General features: G+C 50.1%; 1 protein-coding gene across 21 annotated transcripts in view; it reads left to right on the forward strand.

Moving 5' to 3' along the window:
- ZMYND8 (zinc finger MYND-type containing 8) overlaps positions 1-14856 on the forward strand; it is a 110224-nt gene that overhangs the window by 22728 nt on the left and 72640 nt on the right. For 19 of the 21 annotated variants that reach the window (XM_070420784.1, XM_070420795.1, XM_070420797.1 and 16 more), the window contains exon 3: positions 10965-11113. In XM_070420784.1, coding sequence (XP_070276885.1) covers positions 10965-11113 — 149 coding nt within the window. Of the gene's footprint in view, positions 1-3702; positions 3739-3762; positions 3898-10964; positions 11114-14856 lie in introns of those variants that run through there. The other 2 variants (XM_070420801.1, XM_070420785.1) reach the window with 2 other exon arrangements.

Below are 14856 nucleotides of genomic sequence, written 5' to 3' on the forward strand. Positions count from 1 at the left end.
GTAGTTTTGAAGAAGGCTGCTATAGAGGGGCAGGGAGCTTGAATCAAGGTGGCAGCTGTGAAGGTTGGACTGAATTTGAACCGGCAGAAGTGATGTTGGGTAGGGAAGGAACACCCCTTGCAGAGCACTCGCGATGTGCCAGGGACCACGTAGGCATTGCTTTCATCCTAACGCTGCAGGGTTTGGCATTCTCAATGCATTTTGCAGGTGACCAGGATTCTGAGGTCAGCTCCATCCCAGGCGTTCCTAGCCTCTTGAGTAGGGAGGAGAGTGCCTCTGGAGGAGTCCTGGGGCCGAAGTTCAGTCTGGCGTTCAGTCTGGCGCTGGGGGTGTGGGCCACCTGGACCTGTCTGCTTTGATCTGTGTGAAATCCTGAGCAATAAAGGGCTTTAGAACCTGGTTTGGTTGAGCCTGTGCCTGTCTGAGAGGGCTTAACAAGTTTGTGATTCTCATCAGGGAACCTTTTCCAGAAACAGGCTGGAAAGAGCGAGGCTGGTGTAAATCAAGGTGAAGATACAAAAAGATTCGGGGAAAGGGCTTTGAAATTTCTGGGTTACTGTTTTTTTCTCCGCCCTGGCTCCTCTTTCCCCCACAGGGGAATAGTATTGGTAATAACTGGTGGTGCTTTGTGCCAGACGCTGCTCACTCTGCATGTATTGTCTCATTTAATCCTAACAACCCTTTTAGGAGTATTCTAACACTCACAGCTGAATTGACTAAGGCATTGAGAAGCTGAGTAACTTGCTAAAGTTCACACGGCTGGCAGGTGGTGGGGCTTGGGTTCCAACCTCGTGGTGAGGCTCCAGAGCCCACACACTGAACAGCGACCAGCACCAAGCATGCATGCCTTAGTGATGGAGAGTTACAAGGTGGCTCACAACCCCAGGGAAGCGTGCTGCTTTGACCTGCGGCATGCCAGCTTTGCCTGTCTGAGTCTCACCTATCAAATGCATCCAAAAGGGCCATTCCTACCTCACGGATTTTTGGGAGGATTCCTAAAGTAGTGTTTTAGGAAAGAAACAATATCTGTGAATCCCATGAGCCCAGTTTGAGAAGGAAATAGAAAATATTTTCCTGGCTATCCCTTCTCCCCCAGTATGTATTCACCAATTCTTAATAATTCTCCTGCTCTGCTTGCTGTCCATGTGTCATCAGTGCCTTATTCTATATGCCTATATTCATTCTCTATTTATTAGCCACTTCATCATGGGTTTGTTTTCCCCTTGGCCTCAGTTTTCTCATCAACAAAATGGGGGTACTTAGTCCTGACCTGGTGAGGAGTAAGTAAATTGATCATTGTATTTAGAACAGTGCCTCACAGATAAGTGGTCAACAGAAGGTACCTATTATTACCATTATTTGTTTCTGGCTGCCTCCCACAGGGGCAGGGACCTTCCAGACAGTTCCCAAGGTAGCCCAGGTGTCTGTTAGTTGCTCAGTGACTGACTGGTCCCATTGTTTTCTTCTCTTTGAAATCTGAAGTCAGGCTGCCAGGTGAAACATTGGGCATCATTTTCCTACTTAATAGATACAGATACCTCCGTGGGTGGTGTATTTACACAAGGTTAGACCTGCCTGGCAGCTCACTGGAAGTTTCTTTACACCAGGGTTTCTCAGCCTGGGATCTTTGACAATTTGGGCCTGATCATTCCTTGCTATGGGACTGTTCTGCGCACTGTAGGGTATTTAGCAGCAGCCCTGACCTCTCTACCCACTAGATGCGAGCTGCAACCCCCTCTATTTGCCTTGTTGTGACAACCAAAAATGTCTTCAGACATTGCCAAAGGTCTCCTGGGGAACCTGGTTGAGAACCACTGCTTTAAACACCTGAGCCCCTTAAAAGTGGCACTTGGTTGATGTCTGGGGTGGGGAGGGGGAGCATGTTCTGAGCTCCATCTGTGTGTCAGGTGCCGGGATGCAGATATGGGTCCCTGGCTGGGGCAGTGCCTGGTACATAGCGAGAGTTACATAAACATTAACTGTTACCATCTATTTGCCCCACAGCCATTAAAAACGATCTTACATCGCTCAGTATGTGAATGTGATCAGAAAGGATGAAAAAAGCCCAGTGTTTCCTGTTTGCTGGGGGTTTCTGCAGGCCTTTGCAGGCCCAGAGCCCAGGCCGCCTTTGCTCAGTTGGGTTTTGTTCTGTGCACTACATAAAGACGGGGTTCCCTTTTTGTTCCATTTTATGGCTGCATCACGAGTGTTTGCACCTCAGTCCCCGATGGATGACACTGAAATTGCTTCCCATCTTCGGCTTCCACAAGGCGTGCTGCAGTGGCTATGCGGACCATCCTCTGGGCATTTCTGGGTCTGTGGGCCCCAGGACACATTCTTAGAGGCCCCCCCCCCCCCCCCCCATATTGGGTGAGGATAGGCATCTTTTTGACCAGTGTAATGTGGCTGGGATTGTGGGTCTGAAATCTTTGCTTCCCCAAAGGAACATGACGAGGTGCCTGTAGAGGGCCTGTCCCTTCTTCCCTGGTGTCGTAGAGCATGTTCTTGTCCTCATTACTAAGGTGGCTTTAGGCCAGACCCCCACCCAGGACATGTGGGGAATGATGCCTGGTTATTAGCGACATCTCTTTCTTCATCTGCCCCTTCCTGAAGCCTCTGCATTTCCCTGTTTTGCTCGCAGCCCACTTCCCGGCTTCAGCTGCTGCCAGCAGAGTTTGTTTTTTTGTTTCTGAATTGGCCCTGTGATGCTGCAATTCCCCGTTGCAATTTGAAAGCCACCGACCTGCACCTGAGCTTTCTAGAACCTGATCCGGGCTGGAGGGCGGGGCCCACCAAGTCTCTGCAGCCTGAATAAATAATGCAGAACCAGCTCCTCCTGCCAAAACTTCCTCAGCCAGCTGTGATGCAAAGGCCAAAGGCAACCGGTTATTCCACATTTTCTTTGTGGTGGTTTGGCTGTTTTAAGGGCCCTTGTATGTACACCCGAGGGACGCAGCCTTTGGGGCCTGCGGAGGGCGTGGGTGGGGTGCAGCGGCTTCTTGTAGGGAGTTGAGTCCTGCCTCCCTGCTCTTTGCAAATTTTGAAAAAGCTTGGCATTCGCCAGTCAGGAAATTCCTGTTGAGCTGTTGTCATTTTTTCCAGAAGGCCTGGTCCCAGCTGAGGGGGAGAGAGGGCTGTGGTGGTTGCAATTGCCTCTCGTTGTTGAGGGCTAAACAGTGAAATTCATTTGTAAATCAGCCTCTTTTCCCCTAGAGTGAAGCAATTTCTGTCCTGCCAGGAGGGTTTGCTAGTTCACCTTTTACATATGAGTGTTCCCTTTAATCACCATTTCTTCATTATTGAGAGAGAGAAAGAGAGAGAGAAGAGTGAGAGAGAAACAGACAGGGAGAGACAGACAAGAGACAGACAGAGACCCTGCCACTGTATAAACAGTGGGAAGATGGTTTTCTCATTTCTAGGAGAGGTACAGCAGAATTAAAGACAATGAAACAACAAACAATCATTTAAAAATACCTTCACAAACCACCACACTCCCCCCTGCTATACAAATGCAGGCTGTGTTTATTACACCCGGGAAATAAATAGCTCTTCGGGGCAGGGTCGGAGACGGTCAGTGTTCAGCTTAGAGGAGCTGCTGTCTGTCCAGGGTGATAAATGAGAGCGGAAAGCCCGGGACGCGGAGGCACGCCGCCCTGCCCCTACATGCCTGAGTGCGGAGAGGTGAGGGTGTCCTTGCCCCGTTGGGAGACCCGTGCGTACGAGGCCAGGGCTGGCCTGGTAAGTGGTGACTCTTAGCCTGTCCTCACTGCTTCTTCCTCCTCCCCCTGGGAGAGGCCGCTGAGGATCCGGAAGCAGGAATGTCTGCGGTGTGTGAGCTTCTGTTCGCTTTAAAAGAGAGGCTAGCCCCTCTGAGCAGCAGAGCTTTCTCAATGGCAGGTAAGCGCCCCTCTTCCCACGGTTACCTGCCCTTCGCTTGCCTTGCTTCCCAGGTGCCCGGGATTCCTGGTACATTGACATTTACCCACGTTGAGAATGACCCTTTCCTGCCAAGGCCTCATTTCTTCTCCAGCCCCCCTTTTCCTGATCTGGATGAGAAGTTCACACTCACGTGTGGCCGGAGGACCCTTTAGAAGCCCGGTTTAGGCCAGAGAGAGCTTTCTGAAGGTGGCCGTGGCCTTGTCTCCAAGGGTCTGCGGGTCTAGGAGGTACTCTGTGTGAGCAAATGATTTGGTCGAGAGTTATTTTCGCTCGTATTCTTCCTGACTCGGGCATTCTCTACCTTAAGAGAAAAACACGCCCCTCCCCCACCCCTTGCTTCTGATTTCTCATTTCTGTTCTGGGCCTGGAGGAAGTTCAGGGCTTTTGTTTCATGATGATGTAATTACTGGCTGGAGAGGGCCCGAAGATTCCTGGGGAGGGAGGCCCGTCTGGGTACCTGCTCTGTGTCTTTGGGAAAGGCTTTGAAATGATTAACTAGGCTCTGCTTTGCTGCTTCGGAGAACAGCGTGTGGTCATGTTTGAAGTAGGCTCTGGTGAGGGCTGGCCCTTGCTTGGTGCTGAGCCAGAGCTGGCCTGTGCCTCTGACCCTGCCTTCCCAGTTACCCAGGACACCTGGACTTTTCACATCAACCACAAGGTCCTGGGCTGGTTCCGGTCTCCACTTCGTAGCTTGGCGTGTCTATACCTTTGAACCTGGGGCATCAATTCCACAGAAACCAAACTCTGTTTTTGAGGGAGGGGTGGTAGAAGAGGAGGAAGAAGATGTGGAGGAATGATGGTTGATTTTAAAAAAAATAGCTACCTTGTACTGAGTGCGTACTCTTGGCCAGGTGTTAAACTAAGAGCTTCACATGAATTAACTCATTTAGTCCTTTAATACTCCACTAGGTACTGTGATGTCCATCTTACCGAAGGAGGAAGCAAAGAGGCTAAGTCCTTTTCTTAAGGCCACACTGTGGGCAGCAGCAGAACTAGGCTCCCGGCCACTGCGGCGCCCTGTCAGCACCACCCAGATCAGGCCTGTCAGAACATGTGTCCCCTTGACTTCCATGTAGGGTGACTGACTCATCCTGGTTTGCCTGAATCTGTCCATCTCTGGCCAAACAACGGTTGGTCACCATACTTCTGTGGCCCATGATGCCTGTTGACCAGTTTCTCTTTTCGTTCAGGCCCTAGTAGGCCTTGCTGTCGACATCATTATGGGAATTTAACACCCACAAAAACACACCACAGGCTGGTCTTTGTGGGGAAGCACTCAGCCTTTCAGCTGTGGCCCTTTCTCTCTCTGGAGGACACAGTTCTCTGTAATGATGTGTCATTTCCTAGGCTTTGGGGAATGGCGAGCACCGTGACTCAGGCTCCGGATGTGGGTGGGGGTGGGGTGCAGGGTGTCTGGGAGGCCTGGATGGAGATGGGAAAGGAGTGTCAGGGGAGGGCAGATGGCAGTGGAGATCCCCCAGCCTATGTTGTGGCCTAGGCCAGGTTCTGGTGCCACCACCGGGAGGTTGGGAGGTGAATGTGCTTCCTGGGGCCTGCCATTGAGAGACTGGTGCGCACCATCGACGAGTGACAAACACGATTTTCCATCTTTCTCCCAGTCAGTTCCTGGAGCTCCTTATGGAACCTCCCTCCGCCTCCCTCCTCCCCATTCCACCATCTGCAGCGGAGAAAGAAAAAGGCAAAATGAGAGTGTGCTCTGAAGACGTAGTCCCTGTATTAGGAAGTCGTCTTGCTGCAGAGCTGAGACAAGGCTCTCTCTGGCATGAGGCCACACGTGGGCCTCTCGGGTCATGCTGCCTGGGTCCAAATCCCAGCCCCCGCCACTTGTGTGATCTTGGGGGCGATGACTTAGAGGGAAGGACACGAAAGGCGTTTTGAACACTGCCTCTGGTACCTTGTATGTAATAAAAGCAAGTCTTAGCTGTTAATACTGTGGCTCAGGAAAGCGAAGAGGCCGGGTATCCTGAGGTAAGGGGCATCTAGGAAGTGCTGAGCGGATTATTTCTGGCGGTGCACAAGACGCCGGTTCGGGAACCGTCTAATTACATGCTCGGTTCCTAATACCCGTAGACCTTCCCATATTATGAAGATTTCAGTGAAATGTCACAAGGAGGGGAAAATGCTGCTGCTTCCTGCTCAGTGCCAGGCTGTTTCCCTGAGTCACTGCTCTGTGCTTTTCCTCCAGGCAGCTTTCCTCCCTCGCCCACATTAACTCCTTCGTAGCCAGGCTTCTTTTGGGGAGGCGGAGGGGTGGGGGTGGGAAGCAGCGGGCTGCTGGTGGGCCAGGCCTGTGGAATCACAAGGTCCTGCTACCTCACCGAAAGGTCTCTCAGATCAAGGGTGAACCATTTCCCTGGGGACTCAGTCTACAGAGGCTGTCTGTCATCGTTCCAAGTTTAGAGATGAGATGCGTTTAGCAATACATCCCCATCAGAATTAAATCATTAAAGAGAAGGAAAAAAAAATACTTGACTCAGCTTTCCGGAAAAGGTCCTACGGCAGCTTTGTTGCCATGACGACAGCAAGGTCTGCAGCACCCCCCCGAGATGCTGCCCCCCTGGAGCGGGCAGGTGTTTATGTCAGGGTGCTGACCCGCTGTCTCATACCTCTGGAGGCCACCATGGCCCAATTTTTCTCCCTAAGAACCTCCGTTGCAAGCTGTTGCTGTTGACAGATGTGCCTGTTGTTTGGAACCTGTTACATGTCTACCCTCTGGATGCAGCCGCTGAAGTCTCATTAACTCTGGAGGGAGTCCGTGCGTTCGTAGCCAGAATTGAGGTCTTGATGGTTGGCTGAGACTAGAAGGTTGGGATCCTTTGAGGTGTGGGCAGTCTTGGGTCAGACCCCTCCACTTGCCAAGCAGGTCCCTGGTTTCCCCTTCTGCTTCCTGATGGGCTGCTCAGCTGTAAATTGCTTATGAGTGTATGATTCTCTAGAGAGGATCCTCCCTTTCCCATGGAATTAAAGAATTTGGAAGGTCAAAAGGACTTTAAGATCCTCTAGCCCTGTACTATTGATTTTTTTACAGAGAGGAAGGGAGAAGGATAGAGAGTTAGAAACATCGATGAGAGAGAAACATGGATCCGCTGCCTCCTGCACACCTCCTACTGGGGATGTGCCCGCAACCAAGGTACATGCCCTTGACCGGAATCGAACCTGGGACCCTTGAGTCCTCAGGCTGACGCTCTATCCACTGAGCCAAACCGGTTAGGGCTAGCCCTGTACTCTTATTTATTTATTTAGACCGGGGGGTGGGGGGAGAGACAAAGACACAGAGACACATAGATATGTTGTTCACTTATTTATGCATTTGTAGCTTCCCTCAGGGAACCCCGACCAGGAGTTGAACCCAGACCCTTCTGGCTGATGCTCTAACCACTGGGAACACTGGCCAGGTCCTAGCCTTGTACTTTTTAATTTTTACTGCTGATGACACCTTGGAGAAGGTGAAGTAGGCATGGCCCTTCCTCCCAGGAAATTGCATTCAGATATAGAACTGTGTGTGACACATGGATCATGGGTCCCTGGAGCACATGCATGGGCTCCAGGTAAAAAGTTCTGGTCTGACTACTTTCTCTCCTCTCCTCCCATTTTACAAGTGTGGCCTGGGGTTATCTCCTGTTTAGCTGTCTTTATTTTCTCACCATGCCTCCTCGCATGACTTCCATTTCCTTAGTCCTAAACCAGCCCCACAGGCAGCCAGCTGTGGGTGGTAAGGAGAGGCTTCTCAGAATTTTCTAGGCTTGAGAACTCAGAGTCCATCCCCCAAACACACACTCAAGAGCATCTCAAATCAGCATGCATCTGAATCCTCCAGAGGGCTTGTGAAACCACAGATGGTCGGGCCCTGTCCTAGGGTTTCTGATTCTGTAGCTCTGGTGTGGGGTCTGAGAACGTGCGTTTCTAGTGAATGCCCAAGTACAAACCACTGCTGCTAGTTTGGGACTTCATCCTGGGAACCATCGTTCCTGGGATCTCAGTTGCAGGTGGGGAACTGCCCAAGGAGGAGTCTCGTTAACTCTGGAGGGAGTCATTGCTCTTTCTGGCTTCAAAGATTGGCTATGTTGGGCGGGGCTGCCCCATGTTCCAGCTCAGCAGTAGCACTCCTGGGAGTGTTTGGGACTATTGTGGGGGCACTTTTTGTTGTCAGTTTGGGAGTCCTGATGTCTTTGAGTGGGAGGGTGCCGAGGTGGTTCTTGGGATGAGAAAGTGCTGTCCCTTCCAAGATTCAGTAGTGCGTGTTCCACTGAGAAACATCAAAAGACACTAATTTCTCCCCAACATGCCCTGGTTTTCTCATTGGCGTGTCTTTCCTCATGTACTTTCTTCCTTTAAAATGTACCCACAAATGGAGCAACACATACAAAATCAACACCTTTGTCCACTTGCTTTTGGTTTTTGCCTGGCCAGCATGCCATTTCTTCTGGAACACATCTCCTGTGAGTTCCCAAAACACCTTTCTTAAAAACCCACAGTCTGACACCTGAGCAAAAGATACTGGGTTTATCAGGTCTACGTAGAAGAAATTCCAAACACCTCCCTTCCTTTGATCAGCCCCAACTCTGTCCATATGGTGATGTTTTTTATTGAGTCAGGTCTCTGTCATCCGCTCATTACTGGTTTTGGTTTGCACCTGCTGCCTTTTTTTTTTTTTAATATATCTTTATTGATTTCACAGAGGAAGGGAGGAGAGAGAGAGAGAGAGAGAGAGAGAGAGGGAGAGAGAGAGAGAGAAACAGAAATGATGAGAGTGAATCATTGACCGGCTGCCTCATGCACGTCTCCTATCAAACCTGGGACCTTTCAGTCCGCAGGCCGACACTCTATCCACTGAGCCAAACCAGCTAGGGCTGTTTTTTTTTTTAAATGTGAAATTGAACCTCCTAAATATTTCATTATTTTATTTTGATAGAGTTGTCCAGGCACATGGTAAGTACCGTACACAAGGGTTACACAATGAAAAACAGTCCCGTTTCCACATCCAAGCAGGTTCTTCTCGCCCGAGGCAGTCACCAGTCCCCATTTAGAACTCTATTGTACTTTCGTGTTCATCCAGGAATATTCTAGGCTTATGCCAACGGAGATACATATATTACTTTGGGGTGGGGGCATGTGTGTGGGTCTGATAATGGTGCTAGACAGGTGTGGCTTTTTAAAACCTGAGGCAGAAGCTTGGAGATCGTCAAGCACCAGTCCACTCGGAGGTGCCTCATTCCTCTCCGTGCCGCAGAACAGCCCGCCGTGTGGCTGGAGAGGATTATGAGGCCAGTCAACTATTCGTGGGCCTGAAGTCTGTTCCAGTCCTAGATACAGCTCACAGCACCGTGGCGGAGCCTCTTGTGTGGGCCTCGTTCCTCTGTGCCTGTGTGTGTAGACTGTGTTTCTAGGAGGGGACTGTTGGGTCAAAGACTGTGTGAGAAAGTGAGAGTGTTGATGGTGGCGTGGGGGGGCGGGGGTCCCTGCAGGCAGGGGAAGCTTCTCTGGGGAATGTGCCAATCCCAGGCTGCACCTCTCGAGTGAGTTTCCTCACTAACTGGCTCTTGTGTGCCTCTGGGCCAACCCTTGGGGCTCTCCAGGCCTCCATTTTGATGTCGGTTGGGATGAACCCCTGAACTCCGGGGTCTGTTCTCCCTCAAGGTTAGCATTGACTTTCCTCTCAGGGCTGTGTCTCAGCAGAGACCCTGGACATTGGATCAGGATTTCCCCGAAGCCTGTCTGGTGAGACTGGAGAGTTCCAAAGCAGGGACTGGATTTTGTCACAGCAGTTCACTGTCTCGCTTTGCGAGCCTGCTGCAAGCTGCTCCGCCTTTCCGACCAAAAAACCACCGGGAGGCCTTGCATGTGGCCCTTTTGGACCCTGTTAATCTGCCCCCGGCGACTCCTGTCCAGACACGGAGGCTGGTGACACAGGGTGCAGCCTGGGGGTTACCACTGGAGGAGGAACGTCCTCGGGCTGTCTTTGGGGATAACCATTTTTCTGGACCCCCCCATCCCGTCCCATCCCGTCACCTGTATTCTTCGCATAGCTCTTTCCTCTTCCGCTGCCTGTAGCTTTCATTTCTCAGCACGGGAGGTGCGCCAGGCCACGCCATTGTATCATTCCTAAGCTAACAAGTCACCTGTCGGGCATGGAACGGATTCACAGTCTTGCAGGTGAAGATTGGATGGTGGAGGAAGTATATCTGTTTAAATGAGATTCTGGGAGAATTAAAATGGAAAAGAATGGATTGACAAAGGTGAGGTTAGCATTGCACGGATGAGACTCAGTGAGAAGGTAATTTGTGCTGGCCTCTTTGGAGGGGAGTTGCAGACATAATCCCCAGCGGTGGCTGAGCCATGAGGACTTTCTGGTGGGTGGGTTATATATATATCTATATTTTGCACAGTTACACATGGTTTGCCTGATAAACATGAATAAATGTTGTCTTCCATAAAGAAGTATGTTTGCCTTTGCTTTCTTAAATGTGTGGCCTTCCTGGCCTATCTTTCATGGTTTCCTGCTCTTGCCATCAGGAACGGATGTGGAGAAAAATATTTCTTTGGGCTAAAGGACGATACCAGTGCCTGTGTGAGGACTTGTGGTAGCTGGGCCAGCACCTCGTCATCAGAGATCAGTAGGGAAGGGGGGATTGTGGCAAAACGGAGGACACGTTTTCATGGAAAAATGGCTAGCTGGTATTCAGATCTATATCTGTTGCCAGAAGGCCATGGAAGGAAGGTCCTGATCTGTTTCTTTTTAAGAGAAGCCAAAAATCTAGGTGATTTTGTAAAGTCTCCCAGTTTTTATATTCTGGTAGTGAGTTAAATTTGTTACAAAAATGTTATGCAGGCCACAGAAAGACCATCTGACCTCTGAGATGGGTAACAGAAAGGGGGGTGGGGGGTGTATTCTAAGGAGGAGGAACACCAAAACGAAATGGGTTGTGTCCTCCCGGCCCCCTCCCCGAGGAGGCCAAGGCCTCCCTGACTGCTGTAAAACGTGTGGTCCTGTGTGTCTCTTTCAGATCCTGGCTCCGCCGACAGAACAGCCCCGAAAAGAAAGTTCCCCAGCCCTCCGCATTCTTCCAATGGCCACTCGCCACAGGACACATCCACAAGCCCCATTAAAAAGAAAAAGAAACCCGGCTTACTGAACAGTAACAATAAGGAGCAGGTAAAGGGCCACCACGAACGGTGTCCGCACGGTGGGACAAAGGCTGGAGTGAGAAGACGGCAGCTCTCGGGGGTGGGGGGGCGGTTTAAGAGCCGGTGTTCTTGGCATTTAGCAACCTGCCTGGCGCTGGCTGTCATTGACGTAGAGCAGAACAGGGCAGCTCAGAAAGGGCCTGTGTTGAAATTTGTGGCGGGTTTTCAGATCTGTTTTGGGGATGGGGCAGTCATCCAGATGAGACAGAGAAATTGTGCTTTAGGGCAGGGGCTTTTTCTTGGGTTTCTGTTTCGTCCTTTAGGAGGGTTCCCCCATGTGGCTGGAGAGTATTTTCCTCCTGGGCCACGCCAGCAGGATGGCTCTCACCTCCGTCTGGAGGTGTTTGTGTGGCTGAGACATGCTCCCTTCTGGTCTCAGTTTTCTCATCTGTAAAATAATGGGTTTAGGTCTGTGGTGAGAGACAGCTCCCACCCCACCCATTGCTCACAGTAGACTGGTAATTACTCACCATTCCTTCTCACTGTGCAGAGACCTGGACTGCAGACCCCACCCTCCCTGGGCAGCCAGGGCCAGTCAACTAAACATGCACATCTGTTTGCCATCTTGGATCATACTAAGGAAACCTAGCTTTAACATTACCTGATGCAGGCTAGATATATTTTCGATTAAAAAAAAAAGAGAGAGATGCTTTAGTAGACCAGGAGGCCAAATCTCCTGACACTGGAGGAGGCAGGGTGACCCGTGGTACCACTTAAGTAAGGATGTATTCATGCATTTCCTGCGTTAGGGAGCACCGGAGTGGGCTCTGGGGATTTGAGGTTGAAGGAAACAAGATTATTGCTTTCACGGGAAGAGACCTAGCAGCGGCTAAATGCCCAGAACTGTGAGAGGGTACGTTTCTGCACACGAATCTATTTTCATTCTCAAATTATATAGCGAAATGCCAGCTCTGCTTTTTGCTCCGTGGCTGTGGGCAAGTTAACCTCTTGGTGCCTCGTTTTCCCATCTGCTGAAATGGGGATAATGACGCTGCTACTATTGATTTCCTAAGGTTGTTAAGATGAATTGAGCCAAGTGACATAAATAATTAATAATAATAATAAAAATTAAGCCAGGCCCTACACTCAATAGAATAAACACACAAACTACAACAGCAGCTCTAGAGATGTCCCAGGCCTGTGCTGTTCGGTATGACAGTCACAAGCCACGGGGGGCCCTTGAGCAGCTGCAGATGGCAAATGTAATGGAGGAACTGAGTTTCTAGTTTAAATGTCAGTGGCTCTCTGGCTTGCAGCTACCGTGTTGGACTGCACAGGGCTAATTGTATTAGGAGGCGAAACTGGAGGGTCTGAAATAAATTCTGGGGGATCGCAGTGTGAAAGACATATATAATAGTGTTGGTAATAATAAAAGCAGTGCTTACACTGTGCTGTCACATGACATTATAGCTTCAGATCCTCCCCGCCCCCCATTTTCCGGTGTCAGTGTTAATGTTTATAATAGCCCTTAGCGTAAGGGCTCTCATCATCTCCATTTCACAGATGAAAACACAGAGGCTTAGAGAGGTTAAGGTGCCTCCTCGGCTTGAGTAAGAAGCTGCCTTTGAGCTTAGGTCTCCTGTCACCCAGGAGCTACCATCGCTGTTGAAATTATAAAGAATAAGAAAGAAGCATGAAGGCCACAGATAATCCCCAAACCTTAACTTAGCCAGCTATTAAGTTCCTGGGCAACATTTTCTCACCAGCTGCCCATAAGTCACAAACCAGATATTGTCCCCTCCTTGCGCCTCCTCCCTGTGTGTCCACGTACACACACACACACACACACACACACACACACACACACACACTTGAGTTCCTACCTGTCCTTTAAGAATTGGCTCCCGTCTCTCTTTCTGGAAGCTGGCCAACTTGGACAGCTCATGCTTAGTCTCTCCCTTCTCCATCCCTGTGTTAATACCATCTCTATAACACTTAAACCTCCTAACCACATTAATGTGGTTGCCAATCTATGCCCCCCTCTGGACCATTGTCCTCAGAAAAGTATCCGACGGTTGCTGTCTCGTCTCCCGGGAGCTTGACCCGGGGTGGGAGCTTATGAATATAGAACGCGCTCAGGATGTGGAAAATAGCAAAGCATGGGTGACTACCCACGGGGCGCGATTATGCTCCTGAGTAATCCGTCACCCTCAGTCCTGGTAGAAGAGCTCACAGGACCGAGACACTGGAGGGAAAGTGTCGCAAACCTAGAGACTGGGCTCTCTCTAGCCCCCTGCACCTGGGGGCTGGCTGTGTGACCTGGGCGGTTGTTTCCTGTCTCTGAGCCTCAGTTACATTGTCAAATAAGGGTTGGGACTGGGGACATCATAAGGTTGCTTGTAGGTTTGTTTTTTGGTTGCAAAACTCCCTGGGGCTGAGCAGCTAGGAGCTGGCAAAGGAGAATAGCCTAGCTCAGTGGTCGGCAAACTGTGGCTCGGCAAACCGCGGCTCGCGAGCCACATGCGGCTCTTTGGCCCCTTGAGTGTGGCTCTTCCACAAAATACCAGCTCTTCCACAAAATACCAACTTCTGTGCATGGGCCACGAAGTTTCAAGCGCACTGTATGTGGGCGTCCGCACGTGGTATTTTGTGGAAGAGCCACACCCAAGGGGCCAAAGAGCCACATGTGGCTCGCAAGCTGCGGTTTGCCGACCATGGGCCTAGCTGTAAAGAGAAGAAATGGCTGATGTCGACTCTGTAATTCAGTGTAGCATAGAACGTTTGCCGGGTAACGGCAACCCCTCTCATGCAGAATCTGCTTTCCTAAGAGGAACTAATTCTTCTGGACACTTTCCTCTCCCATTCCCTTCCCTGGCCTCTTTCTTTCTTTTAGGATTATGGAATTAAAACCAAATCGTAGGTCGCAAATGCCGTGTTTAACCAACATAATATAATTCCTGTTAGTCACCCAACATTTGAAGATTATGAGATTTTAGATAACTTATATTTCTGAGTTCCTATAGAACTCGGAGAATTCTAACAACAGTTGGAGCTGAGCACATCCTGCCCCTTTATTATTTTAAAAAATATTTTATGTTTTTATTGATTTTAGAGAGGAGGGGAGAGGGAGAGATAGAAACATCAAGGATGAGAGAAGATCATTAATCAGCTACCTCCTGCATGCCCTCTACTGGGGATCGAGACCTGGTCATGTGCCCTGACCAGGAATCAAACTGTGATTTCCTGGTTCATAGGTCGACATTCAACTCTGGCCACACCGGCTGGGCGATCCTGCCCCTTAGACGCAGGGCCTGTGTGTGCTCCGGTTTTCCCCACTCCCCACCCCTCCCTTTAGTGTCACCCTGCCTGCTTCGCTCATTCCTTCTGCCTTTGGCTCTCTTAAGTGTTTGGGTTCTTTTTATTTTTGGTACATTTCAAGGTTCCCTACCTCCTTCCTTTTTTTCCCTTTACTCTTAATTTCTTTTTTTGTGTTAGTCCTCACCCGAGGATATTTTTCCATTGATTTTTAGAGAGAGTGGAAGGGAGAGGAGAGACAGAGAGAGAGAAACATCGATGTGAGACAAACACATCGATTGGCCTCCTGCATGTGCCCTGAACCAGGGCCTGGGATCGAACCCATGACCCTTCAGTCCGTGGACTGACACTCTATCCACTGAGCCAAACCTGCTAGGGCTTCACTCTAATTTCTCTGTTGTATTCTAGTGTTCTAAAAAGAAAGTCATTCTGGCCTTATAAACCCCCCCCCCGCCC

The sequence above is a fragment of the Myotis yumanensis genome, unplaced genomic scaffold (genome assembly GCF_028538775.1).
Source record: "Myotis yumanensis isolate MYYU_CA2020_CCGP unplaced genomic scaffold, mMyoYum1.0.hap1 SCAF_7, whole genome shotgun sequence".
NCBI lineage: Eukaryota > Metazoa > Chordata > Mammalia > Chiroptera > Vespertilionidae > Myotis > Myotis yumanensis.